General features: G+C 48.4%; 1 protein-coding gene across 3 annotated transcripts in view; it reads right to left on the bottom strand.

Moving 5' to 3' along the window:
* Positions 1 to 25349, bottom strand: part of LOC143997823 (uncharacterized) — a 45371-nt gene that overhangs the window by 16853 nt on the left and 3169 nt on the right. For 2 of the 3 annotated variants that reach the window (XM_077493642.1, XM_077493644.1), the window contains exon 2: positions 23475 to 23601. In XM_077493642.1, coding sequence (XP_077349768.1) covers positions 23475 to 23601 — 127 coding nt within the window. The remainder of the gene's footprint in view (positions 1 to 23474; positions 23602 to 25349) is intronic. The other variant, XM_077493643.1, reaches the window with a different exon arrangement.

Here is a 25349-nt window from a genome sequence, read left to right as displayed (position 1 = left end):
ATTGGTGTACAATCTGCCGATCTCTCTATTGGTGTACAATCTGCCGATCTCTCTATTGGTGTGCAATCTGCCAATCTCTCTATCTGTGCAATCTGCCGATCTCTCTATCAGTGTACAATCTGCCGATCTCTCTATCAGTGTACAATCTGCCGATCTCTCTATCAGTGTACAATCTGCCGATCTCTCTATCAGTGTACAATCTGCTGATCTCTCTATTATTGTACAATCTGCCGATCTCTCTATTGGTGTGCAATCTGCTGATCTCTCTATTGGTGTACAATCTGCCGATCTCTCTATTGGTGTACAATCTGCCGATCTCTCTATTGGTGTGCAATCTGCCGATCTCTCTATTGGTGTGCAATCTGCCAATCTCTCTATCTGTGCAATCTGCCGATCTCTCTATCAGTGTACAATCTGCCGATCTCTCTATCAGTGTACAATCTGCCGATCTCTCTATCAGTGTACAATCTGCCGATCTCTCTATCAGTGTACAATCTGCTGATCTCTCTATCAGTGTACAATCTGCTGATCTCTCTATTATTGTACAATCTGCCGATCTCTCTATCAGTGTACAATCTGCCGATCTCTCTATTGGTGTACAATCTGCCGATCTCTCTATTGGTGTACAATCTGCCGATCTCTCTATCAGTGTACAATCTGCTGATCTCTCTATCAGTGTACAATCTGCCGATCTCTCTATCAGTGTACAATCTGCTGATCTCTCTATCAGTGTACAATCTGCTGATCTCTCTATTATTGTACAATCTGCCGATCTCTCTATTGGTGTACAATCTGCCGATCTCTCTATTGGTGTACAATCTGCCGATCTCTCTATCAGTGTACAATCTGCTGATCTCTCTATCAGTGTACAATCTGCTGATCTCTCTATCAGTGTACAATCTGCCGATCTCTCTATCAGTGTACAATCTGCCGATCTCTCTATTGGTGTACAATCTGCCGATCTCTCTATTGGCGTACAATCTGCCGATCTCTCTATCAGTGTACAATCTGCTGATCTCTCTATCAGTGTACAATCTGCTGATCTCTCTATCAGTGTACAATCTGCCGATCTCTCTATCAGTGTACAATCTGCCGATCTCTCTATTGGTGTACAATCTGCCGATCTCTCTATTGGTGTACAATCTGCCGATCTCTCTATTGGTGTACAATCTGCCGATCTCTCTATTGGTGTACAATCTGCCGATCTCTCTATTGGTGTACAATCTGCCGATCTCTCTATTGGTGTACAATCTGCCGATCTCTCTATTGGTGTACAATCTGCCGATCTCTCTATTGGTGTACAATCTGCCGATCTCTCTATTGGTGTGCAATCTGCCGATCTCTCTATTGGTGTGCAATCTGCCAATCTCTCTATCTGTGCAATCTGCCGATCTCTCTATCAGTGTACAATCTGCCGATCTCTCTATCAGTGTACAATCTGCCGATCTCTCTATCAGTGTACAATCTGCCGATCTCTCTATCAGTGTACAATCTGCTGATCTCTCTATTATTGTACAATCTGCCGATCTCTCTATTGGTGTACAATCTGCCGATCTCTCTATTGGTGTACAATCTGCCGATCTCTCTATTGGTGTACAATCTGCCGATCTCTCTATTGGTGTACAATCTGCCGATCTCTCTATTGGTGTACAATCTGCCGATCTCTCTATTGGTGTACAATCTGCCGATCTCTCTATTGGTGTGCAATCTGCTGATCTCTCTATTGGTGTACAATCTGCCGATCTCTCTATCTGTGCAATCTGCCGATCTCTCTATCAGTGTACAATCTGCCGATCTCTCTATTGGTGTGCAATCTGCTGATCTCTCTATTGGTGTACAATCTGCCGATCTCTCTATTGGTGTGCAATCTGCCAATCTCTCTATCTGTGCAATCTGCCGATCTCTCTATCAGTGTACAATCTGCCGATCTCTCTATCAGTGTACAATCTGCTGATCTCTCTATCAGTGTACAATCTGCCGATCTCTCTATCAGTGTACAATCTGCTGATCTCTCTATCAGTGTACAATCTGCTGATCTCTCTATTATTGTACAATCTGCCGATCTCTCTATTGGTGTACAATCTGCCGATCTCTCTATTGGTGTACAATCTGCCGATCTCTCTATTGGTGTACAATCTGCCGATCTCTCTATTGGTGTACAATCTGCTGATCTCTCTATCAGTGTACAATCTGCCGATCTCTCTATCAGTGTACAATCTGCCGATCTCTCTATTGGTGTACAATCTGCCGATCTCTCTATTGGCGTACAATCTGCCGATCTCTCTATCAGTGTACAATCTGCTGATCTCTCTATCAGTGTACAATCTGCCGATCTCTCTATCAGTGTACAATCTGCCGATCTCTCTATTGGTGTACAATCTGCCGATCTCTCTATTGGTGTACAATCTGCTGATCTCTCTATTGGTGTACAATCTGCCGATCTCTCTATTGGTGTACAATCTGCCGATCTCTCTATTGGCGTACAATCTGCCGATCTCTCTATCAGTGTACAATCTGCTGATCTCTCTATCAGTGTACAATCTGCCGATCTCTCTATCAGTGTACAATCTGCCGATCTCTCTATTGGTGTACAATCTGCTGATCTCTCTATCAGTGTACAATCTGCTGATCTCTCTATCAGTGTACAATCTGCTGATCTCTCTATCAGTGTACAATCTGCCGATCTCTCTATTGGTGTACAATCTGCCGATCTCTCTATTGGTGTACAATCTGCCGATCTCTCTATTGGTGTACAATCTGCCGATCTCTCTATTGGTGTACAATCTGCCGATCTCTCTATTGGTGTGCAATCTGCTGATCTCTCTATTGGTGTACAATCTGCCGATCTCTCTATTGGTGTGCAATCTGCCAATCTCTCTATCTGTGTACAATCTGCCGATCTCTCTATTGGTGTGCAATCTGCCAATCTCTCTATCAGTGTACAATCTGCCGATCTCTCTATCAGTGTACAATCTGCTGATCTCTCTATTATTGTACAATCTGCCGATCTCTCTATTGGTGTGCAATCTGCTGATCTCTCTATTGGTGTACAATCTGCCGATCTCTCTATTGGTGTGCAATCTGCTGATCTCTCTATTGGTGTGCAATCTGCCAATCTCTCTATCTGTGCAATCTGCCGATCTCTCTATCAGTGTACAATCTGCCGATCTCTCTATCAGTGTACAATCTGCTGATCTCTCTATCAGTGTACAATCTGCTGATCTCTCTATCAGTGTACAATCTGCTGATCTCTCTATTATTGTACAATCTGCCGATCTCTCTATTGGTGTACAATCTGCTGATCTCTCTATCAGTGTACAATCTGCTGATCTCTCTATTGGTGTACAATCTGCTGATCTCTCTATCAGTGTACAATCTGCTGATCTCTCTATTGGTGTACAATCTGCTGATCTCTCTATTGGTGTACAATCTGCCGATCTCTCTATCAGTGTACAATCTGCCGATCTCTCTATCAGTGTACAATCTGCCGATCTCTCTATCAGTGTACAATCTGCCGATCTCTCTATCAGTGTACAATCTGCCGATCTCTCTATTGGTGTACAATCTGCCGATCTCTCTATTGGTGTACAATCTGCTGATCTCTCTATCAGTGTACAATCTGCTGATCTCTCTATCAGTGTACAATCTGCTGATCTCTCTATTGGTGTACAATCTGCCGATCTCTCTATCAGTGTACAATCTGCCGATCTCTCTATTGGTGTACAATCTGCTGATCTCTCTATCAGTGTACAATCTGCTGATCTCTCTATCAGTGTACAATCTGCCGATCTCTCTATCAGTGTACAATCTGCTGATCTCTCTATCAGTGTACAATCTGCTGATCTCTCTATCAGTGTACAATCTGCCGATCTCTCTATTGGTGTACAATCTGCCGATCTCTCTATTGGTGTACAATCTGCCGATCTCTCTATTGGTGTACAATCTGCCGATCTCTCTATCAGTGTACAATCTGCCGATCTCTCTATCAGTGTACAATCTGCTGATCTCTCTATCAGTGTACAATCTGCTGATCTCTCTATCAGTGTACAATCTGCTGATCTCTCTATCAGTGTACAATCTGCCGATCTCTCTATTGGTGTACAATCTGCCGATCTCTCTATTGGTGTACAATCTGCCGATCTCTCTATTGGTGTACAATCTGCCGATCTCTCTATTGGTGTACAATCTGCCGATCTCTCTATTGGTGTGCAATCTGCTGATCTCTCTATTGGTGTACAATCTGCCGATCTCTCTATTGGTGTGCAATCTGCCAATCTCTCTATCTGTGTACAATCTGCCGATCTCTCTATTGGTGTGCAATCTGCCAATCTCTCTATCAGTGTACAATCTGCTGATCTCTCTATTATTGTACAATCTGCCGATCTCTCTATTGGTGTGCAATCTGCTGATCTCTCTATTGGTGTACAATCTGCCGATCTCTCTATTGGTGTGCAATCTGCTGATCTCTCTATTGGTGTGCAATCTGCCAATCTCTCTATCTGTGCAATCTGCCGATCTCTCTATCAGTGTACAATCTGCCGATCTCTCTATCAGTGTACAATCTGCTGATCTCTCTATCAGTGTACAATCTGCTGATCTCTCTATCAGTGTACAATCTGCTGATCTCTCTATTATTGTACAATCTGCCGATCTCTCTATTGGTGTACAATCTGCTGATCTCTCTATCAGTGTACAATCTGCTGATCTCTCTATTGGTGTACAATCTGCTGATCTCTCTATTGGTGTACAATCTGCCGATCTCTCTATCAGTGTACAATCTGCCGATCTCTCTATCAGTGTACAATCTGCCGATCTCTCTATTGGTGTGCAATCTGCTGATCTCTCTATTGGTGTACAATCTGCCGATCTCTCTATTGGTGTACAATCTGCCGATCTCTCTATCAGTGTACAATCTGCCGATCTCTCTATCAGTGTACAATCTGCCGATCTCTCTATTGGTGTACAATCTGCTGATCTCTCTATTGGTGTACAATCTGCCGATCTCTCTATCAGTGTACAATCTGCCGATCTCTCTATCAGTGTACAATCTGCCGATCTCTCTATTGGTGTACAATCTGCCGATCTCTCTATTGGTGTACAATCTGCTGATCTCTCTATCAGTGTACAATCTGCTGATCTCTCTATCAGTGTACAATCTGCTGATCTCTCTATTGGTGTACAATCTGCTGATCTCTCTATCAGTGTACAATCTGCTGATCTCTCTATTGGTGTACAATCTGCTGATCTCTCTATCAGTGTACAATCTGCCGATCTCTCTATTGGTGTACAATCTGCTGATCTCTCTATCAGTGTACAATCTGCTGATCTCTCTATCAGTGTACAATCTGCCGATCTCTCTATCAGTGTACAATCTGCTGATCTCTCTATCAGTGTACAATCTGCTGATCTCTCTATCAGTGTACAATCTGCCGATCTCTCTATTGGTGTACAATCTGCCGATCTCTCTATTGGTGTACAATCTGCTGATCTCTCTATCAGTGTACAATCTGCTGATCTCTCTATCAGTGTACAATCTGCTGATCTCTCTATCAGTGTACAATCTGCCGATCTCTCTATCAGTGTACAATCTGCCGATCTCTCTATTGGCGTACAATCTGCCGATCTCTCTATCAGTGTACAATCTGCTGATCTCTCTATCAGTGTACAATCTGCTGATCTCTCTATCAGTGTACAATCTGCCGATCTCTCTATCAGTGTACAATCTGCCGATCTCTCTATTGGTGTACAATCTGCCGATCTCTCTATTGGTGTACAATCTGCCGATCTCTCTATTGGTGTACAATCTGCCGATCTCTCTATTGGTGTACAATCTGCCGATCTCTCTATTGGTGTACAATCTGCCGATCTCTCTATTGGTGTGCAATCAAGCAACAGATCATCAGATTGCTCAGTCTGCAGCAGCCAGCAGGGAGGAGCATGCATGTCCAAAGGGATGCCGGTGGAGTGTTCTTTCACACAATGCTCAGGACAGGAGTCCAGTGACTGACAGCTCTATAGGTCACACATGAGAGCGCTAATTCTCCAGGACATGGAATCTCATTTAGATCTAAAGTTTATTCCGTTTAGATTGGTCCTTCTCTGGTTCCCCCCTCAGATATAAAACCTTTCCATTTTCATTACACATCTCATGGTGATCATCACCGGCTCTCTGTGCTTCTCCATGCAATCCAGGCAGATTAAGGCGGGTGAGGGGCGGTACAAAAGCTTCCTGAAAACATCACACTGCACCTATGGGAGGAGTTATGCAAAAATAAAAATGCCTTGATGGGTGGAGTCAGCCTGGAGGAGTGGGTGTTCTCAGGCGGGTTGTATTTGCATAGGTAACGCCCACAGGTGATGCTGAGGCTCCATGATTGGTAGAACTGGGAAATCCAGTAAATGAAAGGGGTGGAGCCAGGGACATTCAGGGGGATGGTAAGTGTACATAGAGTGGAATCACAGACACCTGAACCAGGTAAGTGACTACAGGACACAGAGGGGGAGGAGTCAGAGGAAGAAACCACAAAATAATGGACAACTCCATCCACACAGCTAACACACCGGCATAAGGATCCTAATTGTCCAATGGGATATGGAAACTACAGTCACATGACTGACACTGGAGATCCTTACCCTGTGTGGGAGCTGTGTGTACTCAGCCCCATCTCTGCTACAATCGTCTCTAGCTGTGACTACACCCTCCTCAATGTGTGTTCTCATTGGTCAGCTGTGACTACACCCTCCTCAATGTGTGTTCTCATTGGTCAGCTGTGAGTCCTCCCTCCTCAATGTGTGTTCTCATTGGTCAGCTGTGAGTCCTCCCTCCTCAATGCGTGTTCTCATTGGTCAGCTGTGAGTCCTCCCTCCTCAATGTGTGTTCTTATTGGTCGGCTATGAGTCCGTCCTCCTCAATATGTGTTCTCATTGGTCAGCTGTGAGTCCTCCCTCCTCAATGTGTGTTCTCATTGGTCAGTTGCGAGTCCTCCCTCCTCAATGTGTGTTCTCATTGGTCAGCTGTGAGTCTGTCCTCCTCAATGTGTGTTCTCATTGGTCAGCTGTGAGTCCGTCCTCCTCAATGTGTGTTCTCATTGGTCAGCTGTGACTACGCCCTCCTCAGTGTGCGTTTTCATTGGTCAGTCGTGAGTCAATCCTCTTCAGTGTGTGTTCTCATTGGTCAGCTCTGAGTCTGTCCTGCTCAATGTGTGTTCTCATTGGTCAGCTGTGACTACACCCTCCTCAATGTGAGTTTTCATTGGTCAGCTGTGACTACACCCTTCTCAAAGTGTGTTCTCATTGGTCAGCTGTGACAACACCCTCCTCAGTGTGTGTTCTCATTGGTCAGCTGTGAGTCCTCCCTCCTCCATGTGTGTTCTCATTGGTCAGCTGTGAGTCCTCCCTCCTCAATGTGTGTTCTTATTGGTCGGCTATGAGTCCTCCCTCCTCAATGTGTGTTCTTATTGGTCGGCTGTGAGTCCTCCCTCCTCAATGCGTGTTCTCATTGGTCAGCTGTGAGTCCTCCCTCCTCAATGTGTGTTCTTATTGGTCGGCTGTGAGTCCTCCCTCCTCAATGCGTGTTCTCATTGGTCAGCTGTGAGTCCTCCCTCCTCAACGTGTGTTCTTATTGGTCGGCTGTGAGTCCGTCCTCCTCAATGTGTGTTCTCATTGGTCAGCTGTGAGTCCTCCCTCCTCAATGTGTGTTCTTATTGGTCGGCTAGGAGTCCGTCCTCCTCAATGTGTGTTCTCATTGGTCAGCTGTGAGTCCGTCCTCCTCAATGTGTGTTCTCATTGGTCAACCGTGAGTCCGTCCTCCTCAATGTGTGTTCTCATTGGTCAGCTGTGACTACGCCCTCCTCAATGTGTGTTCTCATTGGTCAGCTGTGAGTCCGTCCTCCTCAATGTGAGTTCTCATTGGTCAGCTCTGACTATGCCCTCCTCAATGTGTGTTCTCATTGGTCAGCTGTGACTATGCCCTCCTCAATGTGTGTTCTCATTGGTCAGCTCTGACTATGCCCTCCTCAATGTGTGTTCTCATTGGTCAGCTGTGACTATGCCCTCCTCAATGTGTGTTCTCATTGGTCAGCTGTGACTGCACCCTCCTCAGTGTGCGTTTTCATTGGTCAGTCATGAGTCAATCCTCTTCAGTGTGTGTTTTCATTGGTCAGCTCTGAGTCTGTTCTGCTCAATGTGTGTTCTCATTGGTCAGCTGTGACTACACCCTCCTCAATGTGTGTTCTCACTGGTCAGCTGTGAGGCTGTCCTCCTCAATGTGTGTTCTCATTGGGCAGCTGTGAGTCCTCCCTCCTCCATGTGTGTTCTCATTGGTCAGCTGTGACTACACCCTCCTCAATGTGTGTTCTCATTGGTCAGCTGTGAGTCCTCCCTCCTCAATGTGTGTTCTTATTGGTCGGCTATGAGTCCGTCCTCCTCAATGCGTGTTCTCATTGGTCAGCTGTGAGTCCTCCCTCCTCAATGTGTGTTCTTATTGGTCGGCTATGAGTCCGTCCTCCTCAATGTGTGTTCTTATTGGTCAGCTGTGAGTACTCCCTCCTCAGTGTGTGTTCTCATTGGTCAGCTGTGAGTCTGTCCTCCTCAATGTGTGTTCTCATTGGTCAGCTGCGAGTCCTCCCTCCTCAATGTGTGTTCTCATTGGTCAACCGTGAGTCCGTCCTCCTTAATGTGTGTTCTCACTGGTCAGCTGTGAGTCCGTCCTCCTCAATGTGTGTTCTCATTGGTCAGCTGTGAGTCTGTCCTCCTCAATGTGTGTTCTCATTGGTCAGCTGTGACTATGCCCTCCTCAATGTGTGTTCTCATTGGTCAGCTGTGACTGCACCCTCCTCAGTGTGCGTTTTCATTGGTCAGCTGTGACTGCACCCTCCTCAATGTGTGTTCTCACTGGTCAGCTGGGAGGCTGTCCTCCTCAATGTGTGTTCTCATTGGTCAGCTGTGAGTCCTCCCTCCTCCATGTGTGTTCTCATTGGTCAGCTGTGAGTCCTCCCTCCTCAATGTGTGTTCTTATTGGTCGGCTGTGAGTCTGTCCTCCTCAATGTGTGTTCTCATTGGTCAGCTGTGAGTCCTCCCTCCTCAATGTGTGTTCTCATTGGTCAGCTGTGAGTCCTCCCTCCTCAATGTGTGTTCTTATTGGTCGGCTATGAGTCCGTCCTCCTCAATGTGTGTTCTCATTGGTCAGCTGTGAGTTCATCTGTAGTTCGGGTCTATATTCATAATTAATTTTAGTTACTGATTTACAAGAAACGTAGTAATAGTTTTATGTTGTTGTAATGAGAAGTAATCACTTCTATCTATACAACATGCTAAATGCACGAGACGTCCGCTTCATTATGCTGGGGGAAGTTGGGAACATTTGACCTTTTCTTTTCACCAGTTGTAGGTATCATTTTCCCTGCCACCTACAGTGCCTTGCAAAAGTATTCACCCCCCCCCCCCCGCCCCCCTGGGCATTTTTCATGTTTTGTTGCCTCACAACCTGGAATAATATGGATTGGTGGAGGATTTTCATTATTTAATTTTACAGAACACGCCCACAACTTGGAAGATTTTTTTTATTATAAAGCAAACAACAAATAGGACAAAATGACAGAAAGTCAATGTGAAAAACGATTCACCCCCCTAAAGTCAATACTTTGTAGGGCCGCCTTTTGCGGCTATCACAGCTCCAAGTCACTTTGGATAAGTCTCTGAGTCTTGCCACGTCTTACCACTGGGATTTTTGCCCCATTCCTCCTCCTTGTAAAACTGCTCCAGCTCCTTCCAGTTGGATGGTTTGCACTTGTGAACAGCAATCTTTAAGTCTGACCACAGATTTTCTATTGGATTGAGGTCTGGGCATTGACTAGGCCATTCCAACACATTTCCATGTTTCCCCTTAAACCACTCAAGTGTTGCTTTAGCAGTGTGTTTGGGGTCATTGTCCTGCTGGAAGGTGAACCTCCGTCCTCACCTCAAATCACACACAGAGTGCTACAGGTTTTGCTCAGGAATACCCCTGTATATCACCATCCATCTTTCCCTCAACTCCGACCAGTTTCCCAGTCCTGACTGCTGAAAAACATCCTCACAGCATGATGTGGCCACCACCATGTTTTACAGTGGGAATGGTAGTCTTTGTGCAATGTGATGGGTTGGCTCCATACATAGCGTTTTGTTTGTTGGCAAAAAAGTTCAATTTTAGTCTCATCAGACCAGATCACCTTCCTCCATACATCAGACCAGATCACCTTCCTCCATACATCAGACCAGATCACCTTCCTCCATACATCAGAGCAGATCACCTTCCTCCATACATCAGACCAGATCACCTTCCTCCATACATCAGAGCAGATCACCTTCCTCCATACATCAGAGCAGATCACCTTCCTCCATACATCAGAGCAGATCACCTTCCTCCATACATCAGAGCAGATCACCTTCCTCCATACATCAGAGCAGATCACCTTCCTCCGTACATCAGAGCAGATCACCTTCCTCCGTACATCAGAGCAGATCACCTTCCTCCATACATCAGAGCAGATCACCTTCCTCCGTACATCAGAGCAGATCACCTTCCTCCGTACATCAGAGCAGATCACCTTCCTCCGTACATCAGAGCAGATCACCTTCCTCCATACATCAGAGCAGATCACCTTCCTCCATACATCAGAGCAGATCACCTTCCTCCATACATCAGAGCAGATCACCTTCCTCCGTACATCAGAGCAGATCACCTTCCTCCATACATCAGAGCAGATCACCTTCCTCCATACATCAGACCAGATCACCTTCCTCCGTACATCAGAGCAGATCACCTTCCTCCGTACATCAGAGCAGATCACCTTCCTCCGTACATCAGAGCAGATCACCTTCCTCCGTACATCAGAGCAGATCACCTTCCTCCGTACATCAGAGCAGATCACCTTCCTCCGTACATCAGAGCAGATCACCTTCCTCCATACATCAGAGCAGATCACCTTCCTCCATACATCAGAGCAGATCACCTTCCTCCATACATCAGAGCAGATCACCTTCCTCCGTACATCAGAGCAGATCACCTTCCTCCATACATCAGAGCAGATCACCTTCCTCCATACATCAGACCAGATCACCTTCCTCCGTACATCAGAGCAGATCACCTTCCTCCGTACATCAGAGCAGATCACCTTCCTCCGTACATCAGAGCAGATCACCTTCCTCCGTACATCAGAGCAGATCACCTTCCTCCGTACATCAGAGCAGATCACCTTCCTCCGTACATCAGAGCAGATCACCTTCCTCCGTACATCAGAGCAGATCACCTTCCTCCACACATCAGACCAGATCACCTTCCTCCACACATCAGACCAGATCACCTTCCTCCACACATCAGACCAGATCACCTTCCTCCACACATCACACCAGATCACCTTCCTCCACACATCACACCAGATCACCTTCCTCCATACATCAGAGCAGATCACCTTCCTCCATACATCAGACCAGATCGCCTTCCTCCGTACATCAGACCAGATCGCCTTCCTCCATACATCAGATCAGATCGCCTTCCTCCGTACATCAGATCAGATCGCCTTCCTCCGTACATCAGACCAGATCGCCTTCCTCCATACATCAGACCAGAACACCTTCCTCCGTACATCAGGGCAGATCGCCTTCCTCCTTACATCAGACCAGATCACATTCCTCCGTACATCAGAGCAGATCGCCTTCCTCCGTACATCAGAGCAGATCGCCTTCCTCCGTACATCAGAGCAGATCGCCTTCCTCCGTACATCAGAGCAGATCACCTTCCTCCGTACATCAGAGCAGATCACCTTCCTCCGTACATCAGAGCAGATCACCTTCCTCCGTACATCAGAGCAGATCACCTTCCTCCGTACATCAGAGCAGATCACCTTCCTCCGTACATCAGAGCAGATCACCTTCCTCCGTACATCAGAGCAGATCACCTTCCTCCGTACATCAGAGCAGATCACCTTCCTCCGTACATCAGACCAGATCACCTGCCCCCGTACATCAGAGCAGATCACCTTCCTCCGTACATCAGAGCAGATCACCTTCCTCCATACATCAGACCAGATCACCTTCCCCCGTACATCAGACCAGATCACCTTCCCCCGTACATCAGACCAGATCACCTTCCCCCGTACATCAGAGCAGATCACCTTCCCCCGTACATCAGAGCAGATCACCTTCCCCCGTACATCAGAGCAGATCACCTTCCTCCGTACATCAGAGCAGATCACCTTCCTCCGTACATCAGAGCAGATCACCTTCCTCCGTACATCAGAGCAGATCACCTTCCTCCGTACATCAGAGCAGATCACCTTCCTCCGTACATCAGAGCAGATCACCTTCCTCCGTACATCAGAGCAGATCACCTTCCTCCGTACATCAGAGCAGATCACCTTCCTCCGTACATCAGACCAGATCACCTGCCCCCGTACATCAGAGCAGATCACCTTCCTCCGTACATCAGAGCAGATCACCTTCCTCCGTACATCAGACCAGATCACCTTCCCCCGTACATCAGAGCAGATCACCTTCCCCCGTACATCAGAGCAGATCACCTTCCTCCGTACATCAGAGCAGATCACCTTCCTCCGTACATCAGAGCAGATCACCTTCCTCCGTACATCAGAGCAGATCACCTTCCTCCGTACATCAGAGCAGATCACCTTCCTCCGTACATCAGAGCAGATCACCTTCCTCCGTACATCAGAGCAGATCACCTTCCTCCGTACATCAGACCAGATCACCTTCCTCCGTACATCAGAGCAGATCACCTTCCTCCGTACATCAGAGCAGATCACCTTCCTCCGTACATCAGAGCAGATCACCTTCCTCCGTACATCAGAGCAGATCACCTTCCTCCGTACATCAGAGCAGATCACCTTCCTCCGTACATCAGAGCAGATCACCTTCCTCCGTACATCAGACCAGATCACCTGCCCCCGTACATCAGAGCAGATCACCTTCCTCCGTACATCAGAGCAGATCACCTTCCTCCATACATCAGACCAGATCACCTTCCCCCGTACATCAGACCAGATCACCTTCCCCCGTACATCAGAGCAGATCACCTTCCCCCGTACATCAGAGCAGATCACCTTCCTCCGTACATCAGAGCAGATCACCTTCCTCCGTACATCAGAGCAGATCACCTTCCTCCGTACATCAGAGCAGATCACCTTCCTCCGTACATCAGAGCAGATCACCTTCCTCCGTACATCAGAGCAGATCACCTTCCTCCGTACATCAGAGCAGATCACCTTCCTCCGTACATCAGAGCAGATCACCTTCCTCCGTACATCAGACCAGATCACCTGCCCCCGTACATCAGAGCAGATCACCTTCCTCCGTACATCAGAGCAGATCACCTTCCTCCGTACATCAGACCAGATCACCTTCCCCCGTACATCAGAGCAGATCACCTTCCTCCGTACATCAGAGCAGATCACCTTCCTCCGTACATCAGAGCAGATCACCTTCCTCCGTACATCAGAGCAGATCACCTTCCTCCGTACATCAGAGCAGATCACCTTCCTCCGTACATCAGAGCAGATCACCTTCCTCCGTACATCAGACCAGATCACCTTCCTCCGTACATCAGAGCAGATCTCCTTCCTCCATACATCAGAGCAGATCACCTTCCTCCATACATCAGACCAGATCACCTTCCTCCATACATCAGACCAGATCACCTTCCTCCGTACATCAGAGCAGATCACCTTCCTCCGTACATCAGAGCAGATCACCTTCCTCCGTACATCAGAGCAGATCACCTTCCTCCATACATCAGAGCAGATCACCTTCCTCCATACATCAGAGCAGATCACCTTCCTCCATACATCAGACCAGATCACCTTCCTCCATACATCAGAGCAGATCACCTTCCTCCGTACATCAGAGCAGATCACCTTCCTCCGTACATCAGAGCAGATCACCTTCCTCCATACATCAGAGCAGATCACCTTCCTCCATACATCAGAGCAGATCACCTTCCTCCATACATCAGAGCAGATCACCTTCCTTCGTACATCAGACCAGATCACCTTCCTCCGTACATCAGACCAGATCACCTCCCTCCATACATCAGACCAGATCACCTCCCTCCATACATCAGAGCAGATTACATTCCTCCATACATCAGAGCAGATCACCTTCCTCCGTACATCAGAGCAGATCACCTTCCTCCGTACATCAGAGCAGATCACCTTCCTCCATACATCAGAGCAGATTACATTCCTCCATACATCAGAGCAGATTACATTCCTCCATACATCAGAGCAGATCACCTTCCTCTATACATCAGAGCAGATCACCTTCCTCCATACATCAGAGCAGATCACCTTCCTCCATACATCAGAGCAGATCACCTTCCTCCATACATCAGACCAGATCACCTTCCTCCATACATCAGAGCAGATCACCTTCCTTCGTACATCAGACCAGATCACCTTCCTCCGTACATCAGACCAGATCACCTCCCTCCATACATCAGAGCAGATTACATTCCTCCATACATCAGAGCAGATCACCTTCCTCCATACATCAGACCAGATCACCTTCCTCCATACATCAGAGCAGATCACCTTCCCCCATACATCAGAGCAGATCACCTTCCTCTATACATCAGAGCAGATCACCTTCCTCCATACATCAGAGCAGATCACCTTCCTCCATACATCAGAGCAGATCACCTTCCTCCATACATCAGAGCAGATCACCTTCCTTCGTACATCAGACCAGATCACCTTCCTCCGTACATCAGACCAGATCACCTCCCTCCATACATCAGAGCAGATTACATTCCTCCATACATCAGAGCAGATCACCTTCCTCCATACATCAGACCAGATCACCTTCCTCCATACATCAGAGCAGATCACCTTCCCCCATACATCAGAGCAGATCACCTTCCTCCGTACATCAGAGCAGATCACCTTCCTCCGTACATCAGAGCAGATCACCTTCCTCCATACATCAGAGCAGATTACATTCCTCCATACATCAGAGCAGATTACATTCCTCCATACATCAGAGCAGATCACCTTCCTCTATACATCAGAGCAGATCACCTTCCTCCATACATCAGAGCAGATCACCTTCCTCCATACATCAGAGCAGATCACCTTCCTCCATACATCAGAGCAGATCACCTTCCTTCGTACATCAGACCAGATCACCTTCCTCCGTACATCAGACCAGATCACCTCCCTCCATACATCAGAGCAGATTACATTCCTCCATACATCAGAGCAGATCACCTTCCTCCATACATCAGACCAGATCACCTTCCTCCATACATCAGAGCAGATCACCTTCCCCCATACATCAGAGCAGATCACCTTCCTCTATACATCAGAGCAGATCACCTTCCTCCATACATCAGAGCAGATCACCTTCCTCCATACATCAGAGCAGATCACCTTCCTCCATACATCAGAGCAGATCACCTTCCTTCGTACATCAGACCAGATCACCTTCCTCCGTACATCAGACCAGATCACCTCCCTCCATACATCAGAGCAGATTACATTCCTCCATACATCAGAGCAGATCACCTTCCTCCATACATCAGACCAGATCACCTTCCTCCATACATCAGAGCAGATCACCTTCCTCCATACATCAGAGCAGATCACCTTCCTCCGTACATCAGAGCAGATCACCTTCCTCCGTACATCAGAGCAGATCACCTTCCTCCATACATCAGAGCAGATTACATTCCTCCATACATCAGAGCAGATTACATTCCTCCATACATCAGAGCAGATCACCTTCCTCCGTACATCAGAGCAGATCACCTTCCTCCGTACATCAGAGCAGATCACCTTCCTCCATACATCAGAGCAGATTACATTCCTCCATACATCAGAGCAGATTACATTCCTCCATACATCAGAGCAGATCACCTTCCTCCATACATTTTGGGAGTCTCCCACATTCCTGTTCCCAAACTCAAATCGCGCCATTTTGTTTTTTGCTGAAAGTAATGTCTTTCTTCTGGCCACTCTGCCATAAAGCCCAACTCTATGGAGCGAACGGCTTATTGCCCTCCTATGTACAGATACTCCAGTCTCTGCTGTGGAACTCTGCAGCTCCTCCAGGGTCACCTTAGGTCTCTGTGCTCCTCTCTGATTAATGCCCTCCTTGCCCGCTCTGTGAGTTTTGGTGTGCGGCCGTCTCTTGGCAGGTTGGCTGTTGTGCCATGTTCTTTCCATTCGGTTATGATAGATATGATGGAGCTCCTAGGGATCATCAAAGATTTGGATATTTTTTTATAACCTAACCCTGACTTGTACTTCTCAACAACATTGTCCCTCACTTGTCTGGAGAGTTCCTTGGTCTTCATGGCAGTGTTTGGTTAGTGGTGCCTCTTGCTTGGGTGTTGCAGCCTCTGGGGCCTTTCACAAAGGTGTGTCTATGTAATGACAGGTCATGTGACACTTAGATTGCACACAGGTGACATCATTTCACTAATCATGTGACTTCTGAAGGTAATTGGTGGCACCAGAGCTTTGTATGGACTTCATAACAAAAAGGGGGGTGAATACATCCGTACATGACAATTATCAGTTTTATATTTCTGAAAAAAATTTTTGTTTATATTTTTATAATTTTACTTCACCAACTTAGACTATTGTGTTCTGATCATCACATAGAATTCAGATGAAAGAAACATTCAACTAAAGGCTGTAATGTAACAAAATAGGTAAAAACCCGGGGGGGTGAATACTTTTGCAAGGCTCTGTATATGACTGGGAGGCCAGAGCCGGGGCAAGTTTGAGTTTGATTCAGGACTGAAGAAGAGAAAGTCTGAATCAAGGTGACTGTCGCCTCCGGGTATTTCATTTCTAAGGAGATTGTGACTCCCCCGGAGATGAATACTGGATTTATCTGTATTTTATCATCTGTAATAAATCTGTAATCAAAGCTAATTAAATCTCTTTTATTACTATTCTACTTATGTGTGGTTTTAATTATTGTCCTTCTTCCACAAATCTGAAAGGGTAAAATACATGTCAATAAATGTAACATGGAATTCAACCCCTTGTTACACCGTTCTCCTCCATGTGTGTTCTCATTGGTCAGCTAAGTGTCCTTAGAGCTATATAGAGGAATCAGGACCTCCTTCCTCCTGCTGGTGACCCCTCTAGTGATATAAAGATCTATATAGAGGAATCAGGACCTCCTTCCTCCTGCCGGTGACCCCTCTAGTGATATAAAGATCTATATAGAGGAATCAGGACCTCCTTCCTCCCGCCGGTGATCCCTCTAGTGATATAAAGATCTATATAGAGGAATCAGGACCTCCTTCCTCCTGCCGGTGATCCCTCTAGTGATATAAAGATCTATATAGAGGAATCAGGACCTCCTTCCTCCTGCTGGAGACCCCTCTAGTGATATAAAGATCTATATAGAGGAATCAGGACCTCCTTCCTCCTGCTGGAGACCCCTCTAGTGATATAAAGATCTATATAGAGGAATCAGGACCTCCTTCCTCCTGCTGGTGACCCCTCTAGTGATATAAAGATCTATATAGAGGAATCAGGACCTCCTTCCTCCCGCCGGTGATCCCTCTAGTGATATAAAGATCTATATAGAGGAATCAGGACCTCCTTCCTCCTGCCGGTGATCCCTCTAGTGATATAAAGATCTATATAGAGGAATCCAGACCTCCTTCCTCCCTCCGGTGATCCCTCTAGTGATATAAAGATCTATATAGAGGAATCAGGACCCCCTTCCTCCTGCTGGAGACCCCTCTAGTGATATAAAGATCTATATAGAGGAATCAGGACCCCCTTCCTCCTGCTGGTGACCCCTCTAGTGATATAAAGATCTATATAGAGGAATCAGGACCTCCTTCCTCCTGCTGGTGACCCCTCTAGTGATATAAAGATCTATATAGAGGAATCAGGACCTCCTTCCTCCTGCTGGTGACCCCTCTAGTGATATAAAGATCTATATAGAGGAATCAGGACCTCCTTCCTCCCGCCGGTGATCCCTCTAGTGATATAAAGATCTATATAGAGGAATCAGGACCTCCTTCCTCCTGCCGGTGATCCCTCTAGTGATATAAAGATCTATATAGAGGAATCCAGACCTCCTTCCTCCCTCCGGTGATCCCTCTAGTGATATAAAGATCTATATAGAGGAATCAGGACCCCCTTCCTCCTGCTGGAGACCCCTCTAGTGATATAAAGATCTATATAGAGGAATCAGGACCTCCTTCCTCCTGCCGGTGACCCCTCTAGTGATATAAAGATCTATATAGAGGAATCCAGACCTCCTTCCTCCCTCCGGTGACCCCTCTAGTGATATAAAGATCTATATAGAGGAATCAGGACCTCCTTCCTCCTGCCGGTGATCCCTCTAGTGATATAAAGATCTATATAGAGGAATCCAGACCTCCTTCCTCCCTCCGGTGATCCCTCTAGTGATATAAAGATCTATATAGAGGAATCAGGACCTCCTTCCTCCTGCTGGAGACCCCTCTAGTGATATAAAGATCTATATAGAGGAATCAGGACCTCCTTCCTCCCGCCGGTGATCCCTCTAGTGATATAAAGATCTATATAGAGGAATCAGGACCTCCTTCCTCCTGCTGGTGACCCCTCTAGTGATATAAAGATCTATATAGAGGAATCAGGACCTCCTTCCTCCCGCCGGTGATCCCTCTAGTGATATAAAGATCTATATAGAGGAATCAGGACCTCCTTCCTCCTGCCGGTGATCCCTCTAGTGATATAAAGATCTATATAGAGGAATCCAGACCTCCTTCCTCCCTCCGGTGATCCCTCTAGTGATATAAAGATCTATATAGAGGAATCAGGACCCCCTTCCTCCTGCTGGAGACCCCTCTAGTGATATAAAGATCTATATAGAGGAATCAGGACCCCCTTCCTCCTGCTGGTGACCCCTCTAGTGATATAAAGATCTATATAGAGGAATCAGGACCTCCTTCCTCCTGCTGGTGACCCCTCTAGTGATATAAAGATCTATATAGAGGAATCAGGACCTCCTTCCTCCTGCTGGTGACCCCTCTAGTGATATAAAGATCTATATAGAGGAATCAGGACCTCCTTCCTCCCGCCGGTGATCCCTCTAGTGATATAAAGATCTATATAGAGGAATCAGGACCTCCTTCCTCCTGCCGGTGATCCCTCTAGTGATATAAAGATCTATATAGAGGAATCCAGACCTCCTTCCTCCCTCCGGTGATCCCTCTAGTGATATAAAGATCTATATAGAGGAATCAGGACCCCCTTCCTCCTGCTGGAGACCCCTCTAGTGATATAAAGATCTATATAGAGGAATCAGGACCTCCTTCCTCCTGCCGGTGACCCCTCTAGTGATATAAAGATCTATATAGAGGAATCCAGACCTCCTTCCTCCCTCCGGTGACCCCTCTAGTGATATAAAGATCTATATAGAGGAATCAGGACCTCCTTCCTCCTGCCGGTGATCCCTCTAGTGATATAAAGATCTATATAGAGGAATCCAGACCTCCTTCCTCCCTCCGGTGATCCCTCTAGTGATATAAAGATCTATATAGAGGAATCAGGACCTCCTTCCTCCTGCTGGAGACCCCTCTAGTGATATAAAGATCTATATAGAGGAATCAGGACCTCCTTCCTCCCGCCGGTGACCCCTCTAGTGATATAAAGATCTATATAGAGGAATCCAGACCTCCTTCCTCCCTCCGGTGACCCCTCTAGTGATATAAAGATCTATATAGAGGAATCAGGACCTCCTTCCTCCTGCCGGTGATCCCTCTAGTGATATAAAGATCTATATAGAGGAATCAGGACCTCCTTCCTCCTGCTGGTGATCCCTCTAGTGATATAAAGATCTATATAGAGGAATCAGGACCTCCTTCCTCCCGCCGGTGACCCCTCTAGTGATATAAAGATCTATATAGAGGAATCAGGACCTCCTTCCTCCCGCCGGTGACCCCTCTAGTGATATAAAGATCTATATAGAGGAATCAGGACCTCCTTCCTCCTGCTGGTGACCCCTCTAGTGATATAAAGATCTATATAGAGGAATCAGGACCTCCTTCCTCCTGCTGGTGACCCCTCTAGTGATATAAAGATCTATATAGAGGAATCAGGACCTCCTTCCTCCTGCCGGTGACCCCTCTAGTGAAGCATCCTAGAATTCTATTTGTTTCCCCCACTGTTTGCTCATTTTTCAATCTTCTATAATAAGCACCCCCAAATCTCTTTCTTCTGTAGTGCTGGCTAACACCGTACCCCCTAATGTTGTACTCTATCAGGGGATTCTCTTCCCCCAGGTGTATTATTTGACATTTAGAAATATTGAACTGCAGTCTCCACTGATTGGACCAATCTTCCAGCAATGACAAATCACGTTCCATGTTACAGACCCATCCAAGGATATCAACCCCATCACACACCTTTATTTATACCCAGTACAGAGCCTTGGGGTACCCCACTAGTGACTGGTCTCTGCTATGAGTGAACCCCCATTTACAACCATTGGTCAGCTGCGAGTCCGTCCTCCTCAATGTGTGTTCTCATTGGTCAACTGCGAGTCCGTCCTCCTCATTATGTGTTCCTATTGGTCAGCTGTGGGTCCACCAAACTTAAAGCAGAACTCAGAGAAAAACCTTTTTTCCATGTCCTTGCTGATCTCCTACCTTCCCTGACTATGCCATCCATGTTCTTCTGAGCTCTGTAGTTCCTCTACAGTAGCCCGCTGATCTTGCTGAAAAACTGCTATCACCCCGTGGTTTCCTGATTGTGAGACCGCTGGCTGCTCTTCCTCCTGTATCCTCAGCCAGCGGTCTGGTCTCTGCCCACTTGTAGTCCTCTGAAAGCGAGGAGGGACTTGTATTTCCGCCCTGCTCGCTGTAGTGGGCGGAGGGAGTCTCACAACCCCCAGTCTGTGCCGCCCATAGAGGTGATGTCATCCTCCCCCTCCTCTCTCTGCCAGCAGCACCGCCCCCATCGCCACCACCGCCCGCCATCTCTCTCCAGTGCAGAGCGGGGATAGAGATCACCCGGGTGACGGAGCTGATCTCAGGGCTGACGGGTATTGTATGTGAGAACACCGCTCGTTGTACAGCCCCGCCCCCCCTGTACCGGCACTGTAACAGTGTGCTCAGCTCTGTACGGCGAGCAGTGTTCTCACATACAATACCTGCCAGCCCGAGATCTGCTCTGTCATCCGGGTGATCTCCATCCCCGCTCTGCACTGATGTGCACTGATAAGCTGCAGTAGTAAGACCGCACTGATGGACACTAATAGGCTGCACTGATGTGACCGCGCTGCTGAGACCACACTGATGGGCACTGGTGAGACTGCACTGATGGACATTGATAAGCTGCACTGATGGACACTGGTGAGACTGAACTGATGGACAATGATAGGCGGCACTGGTGGACATTGAGAAGCTGCACTGGTGAGGCTGCACTGGTGGACAATGATAAGCTGCACTGGTGAGACTGCACTGATGGACAAAGATAAGCTGCAGTGATAAGGCTGCTCTGATCGGCACTGGTGAGGCTGCACAGATAAGCTGCACTGGTGAGACTGCACTGATGGACAATGATAAGCTGCACTGGTGAGACTGCACTGATGGACAATGATAAGCTGCATTGATGAGGCTGCTCTGATCGGCACTGGTGAGGCTGCACAGATAAACTGCACTGGTGTGACGGCATTGATGGACAATGATAGGCACCGGTGAGGCTGCACAGATAAGCTGCACTGGTGAGACTGTAGTGATGGACAATGATAAGCTACACTGGTGAGGCTGCACTGATGGATATTGATAAGCTGCACTGATGGACACTGGTGAGACTGAACAGATGGACAATGATAGGCGGCACTGGTGGACATTGAGAAGCTGCACTGGTGAGGCTGCACTGGTGGACAATGATAAGCTGCACTGGTGAGAATGCACTGATGGACAAAGATAAGCTGCAGTGATAAGGCTGCTCTGATCGGCACTGGTGAGGCTGCACAGATAAGCTGCACTGGTGAGGCTGCACTGATGGACAATGATAAGCTGCATTGATGAGGCTGCTCTGATCGGCACTGGTGAGGCTGCACAGATAAGCTGCACTGGTGAGACTGTAGTGATGGACAATGATAAGCTGCACTGGTGAGGCTGCACTGATGGACAATGATAAGCTGCATTGATGAGGCTGCTCTGATCGGCACTGGTGAGGCTGCACAGATAAGCTGCACTGGTGTGACGGCATTGATGGACAATGATAGGCACTGGTGAGGCTGCACAGATAAGCTGCACTGGTGAGACTGTAGTGATGGACAATGATAAGCTGCACTGATGGATATTGATAAGCTGCACTGATGAGACTGAACTGATATGCCGCGTACACACGACTGGACTTTCCAGCAGACTAGGTCTGAAGCAATGAGTCCGTCAGACAATACGACACAAGGGCAGCTATTGGCTACTGGCCATTGAACGTCCTTGTTTAGTCCCGTCTTACGTCATCATGTTCAATACGACCGGACTTTCCAGCGGCGTTAGTCCATTCGTGTGTGGCCAAGTCTGTTTGTTCGGAAAGTCAGTCGGACCTAGTCTGCCGGAAAGTCCGGTGGTCTGTACGCGGCAATAAGCTGCACTGGTGAGACCGCACTGATGGACAATGATAAGCTACAGTGGTGAGCACCGATGCTGCACTGATGAGGCTGCACCGCTTTACTGACACAGTAGGAGGGGTTTCCACCATCCCTGCAAAGTTTTCAGTCTTTTCTTATATGACTTTACATATCACAGAGATGGGAATGGAGGGGATATTGAAGCTCCCTGAGATCTCCACACATTAGAGGGTTCCACCATTATTCCACCAGGAGGAATATTTCTAATACTGAATTACAGCCAAGTACAGAGTGTATAATTATATATATCAGATCATTATGGGATGTAGGGCTCAGCACGGATGACATAAAGCATGTAAGGGAAATATGTTTATCTGTTGCTGTGGGGGGAGGGGGAGGGGCACAGATGCGCTTTAGTTATAAGAATCCCCCCCTCCCCCCAGTGTGGCAGCAGAATGAGGGGCGGGGTTTATTGTGAGGTGGGCGTGTTCACATTTAAATGTCCCCTCCCACAGTCACTCCAATTTGCAAAGCATGATGGGAAAGGTCGTTTGATGACACGCGAGGGGACAGGATGTGATGTCATCGCTGTTCTAACATCTCCTCCCTAAGAGCTGGCTTCCTGAATATCCAATCCGGGGGGCGGGGGGTTGGGGGGGGTTGTGGCACGGCGGGGTCAGTTTTTAGGGGTTTATGAGAAGGTATCATAATGCCTCCTCACCATCTGTACAGACACCCTCTGAAGAGCGATCTAGTACAAATCACCCTTCAGAGGGTGAGCACAAGTGTAAACAAGGCTCATTGCGGCTCTCTTTGGCGTGCGGGGGAGGGGGGAGGGGGAGGCATGGGAAGACACACAGAGATCGCAGGGTTGGGGGTCTCACCGATGGAGCTCAGGTTGCGGATATTGTCCATCATCACCTCCTTGTAGAGCTCCTTCTGCCACGTCTCCAGACTCCACCATTCCTCCTCCGTGAAATACACCGCCACGTCCTCGAAGGTCACCTGACCCTGCAACACACAAAGACATCATCGATCGAATGGTCCCTTCACACCGAAGAGGGAGACTGTCTTTTCTGAACCTGAAATAATTTCACCAATAATACATTGTGGGTGGGGCAGAGAGACCTGCAGGGGGCTGTGGGTGCGGCTGGGTGCCCTGCGGGGGGGGCTGTGGGTGAGATGTTGTGCCCTGCGGGGAGCTGTGGGTAGGGCTAGGTGTCCTGCGGGGGCCTGTGGGTGGGGCTAGGTGTCCTGCGGGGGCCTGTGGGTGGGGCTAGGTGTCCTGCGGGGGCCTGTGGGTGGGGCTAGGTGTCCTGCGGGGGGCTGTGGGTGGGGCTAGATGCCCTGCAGGGGTCTGTGGGTGGGGCTAGATGTCCTGCGGGGGGCTGTGGGTGGGGCTGGGTACCCTGCGGGCAGCTGTGGGTGGGGCTGGGTACCCTGCGGGCAGCTGTGGGTAGGGCTAGGTGCCCTGTGGGGGGGGGGCTAAGTGCCCTGTGGGGGGCTGTGGGTGGGCCTGGGTACCCTGCAGGGAGCTGTGGATGGGGCTAGATGTCCTGCAGGGGGCTAGGTGCCCTGCGGGGGGCTGTGGCTGGGACTAGGTGGCCCGTGGGGGGGCTGGGGGTGGGACTAGATGCACTGCGGGGGGGCTGTGGGTGGGACTAGGTGGCCTGCGGGGGGGGGGGCTGTGGGTGGGGCTAGTTAGCCTGTGGGGGGGCTGGGTGCCCTGCGGGGTGCTGTGAGTGGGGCTGGGTGCCCTGTGGGGGGCTGCGGGTGGGGCTATATTCCCTTCGGGGGACTGGATACCCTGCGGGGGGTTGTAGGTGGTGCTAGATGCCCTGCGGGGGGCTGCGGGTGGGGCTTGGATCTCAGTGTATAGATAGTGACCCCCCTCCCCCCACCTACACATAGAGGGGGAGGGGCCCCCTGCTGGGAATTGCAACCAAACCTGTCCTCGTTTTTCCGGTCATACAAGTCACATGATTAAAGGGTAGAAAGGTGTTTCACCCCCCAGGGGCCCCTCTGACACCAGGACTACATGCAGCTGTAGAGCTCACTACTGGGGGAGGGTCTGACTCCAGAGACCGCCCTATGAGGACTCTGCAGAGTATTACACCATCTGTAAACAGGGAGAGAACTCTCTTTAGGGGTGATGCTCTGCAGACTGCTTTACAGTGGATAGAGGTGTGAAGCTCAGCAGAGCATTGCACTGTGTATACAGGAGATATGATAGTCTGCAGAGTGTTGTGTAAAGAAGGTGTAATGATCTGCAAAGTTGTGCAGGGCTCTCTATATAGGGGGTGTGATGGTCTGCAGAGTGTTGTGTATAGAGGGGTGTGACGGTCTGCAGAGTGTTGTGTATAGAGGGGTGTGATGGTCTGCAGAGTGCTGTGTATGGTGGGGGTGCGATGCTCTGCAGGGTTTTGTGTATGGTGGGGTGCGATGCTCTGCAGGGTTTTGTGTATGGTGGGGTGCGATGCTCTGCAGGGTTTTGTGTATGGTGGGGGTGCGATGCTCTGCAGAGCGTTGTGTATAGAGGGGTGTGATGGTATGCAGTGCTGTGTATGGAGGAGGGGGTGTGATGGTCTGCAGAGTGTTGTGTATGGAGGGGGTGTGATGCTCTGCAGAGAGGGGTGCGATGCTCTGCAGAGTGTGTATAGGGGTGTGATGCTCTGCAGTGGGGGGTGATGGTCTGCAGGTAATGGTGTATGGAGGGGGTGTGATGCTCTGCAGAGAGTGTTGTGTATAGAGGGGTGTGA

Source organism: Lithobates pipiens, unplaced genomic scaffold (genome assembly GCF_037356315.1).
Source record: "Lithobates pipiens isolate NorthernLeopardFrog02 unplaced genomic scaffold, aLitPip1_a1.2 Scaffold_19, whole genome shotgun sequence".
NCBI lineage: Eukaryota > Metazoa > Chordata > Amphibia > Anura > Ranidae > Lithobates > Lithobates pipiens.
Note: the sequence above shows the minus strand (reverse complement) of the source record. Positions and strands in the feature narration are given on the sequence as shown.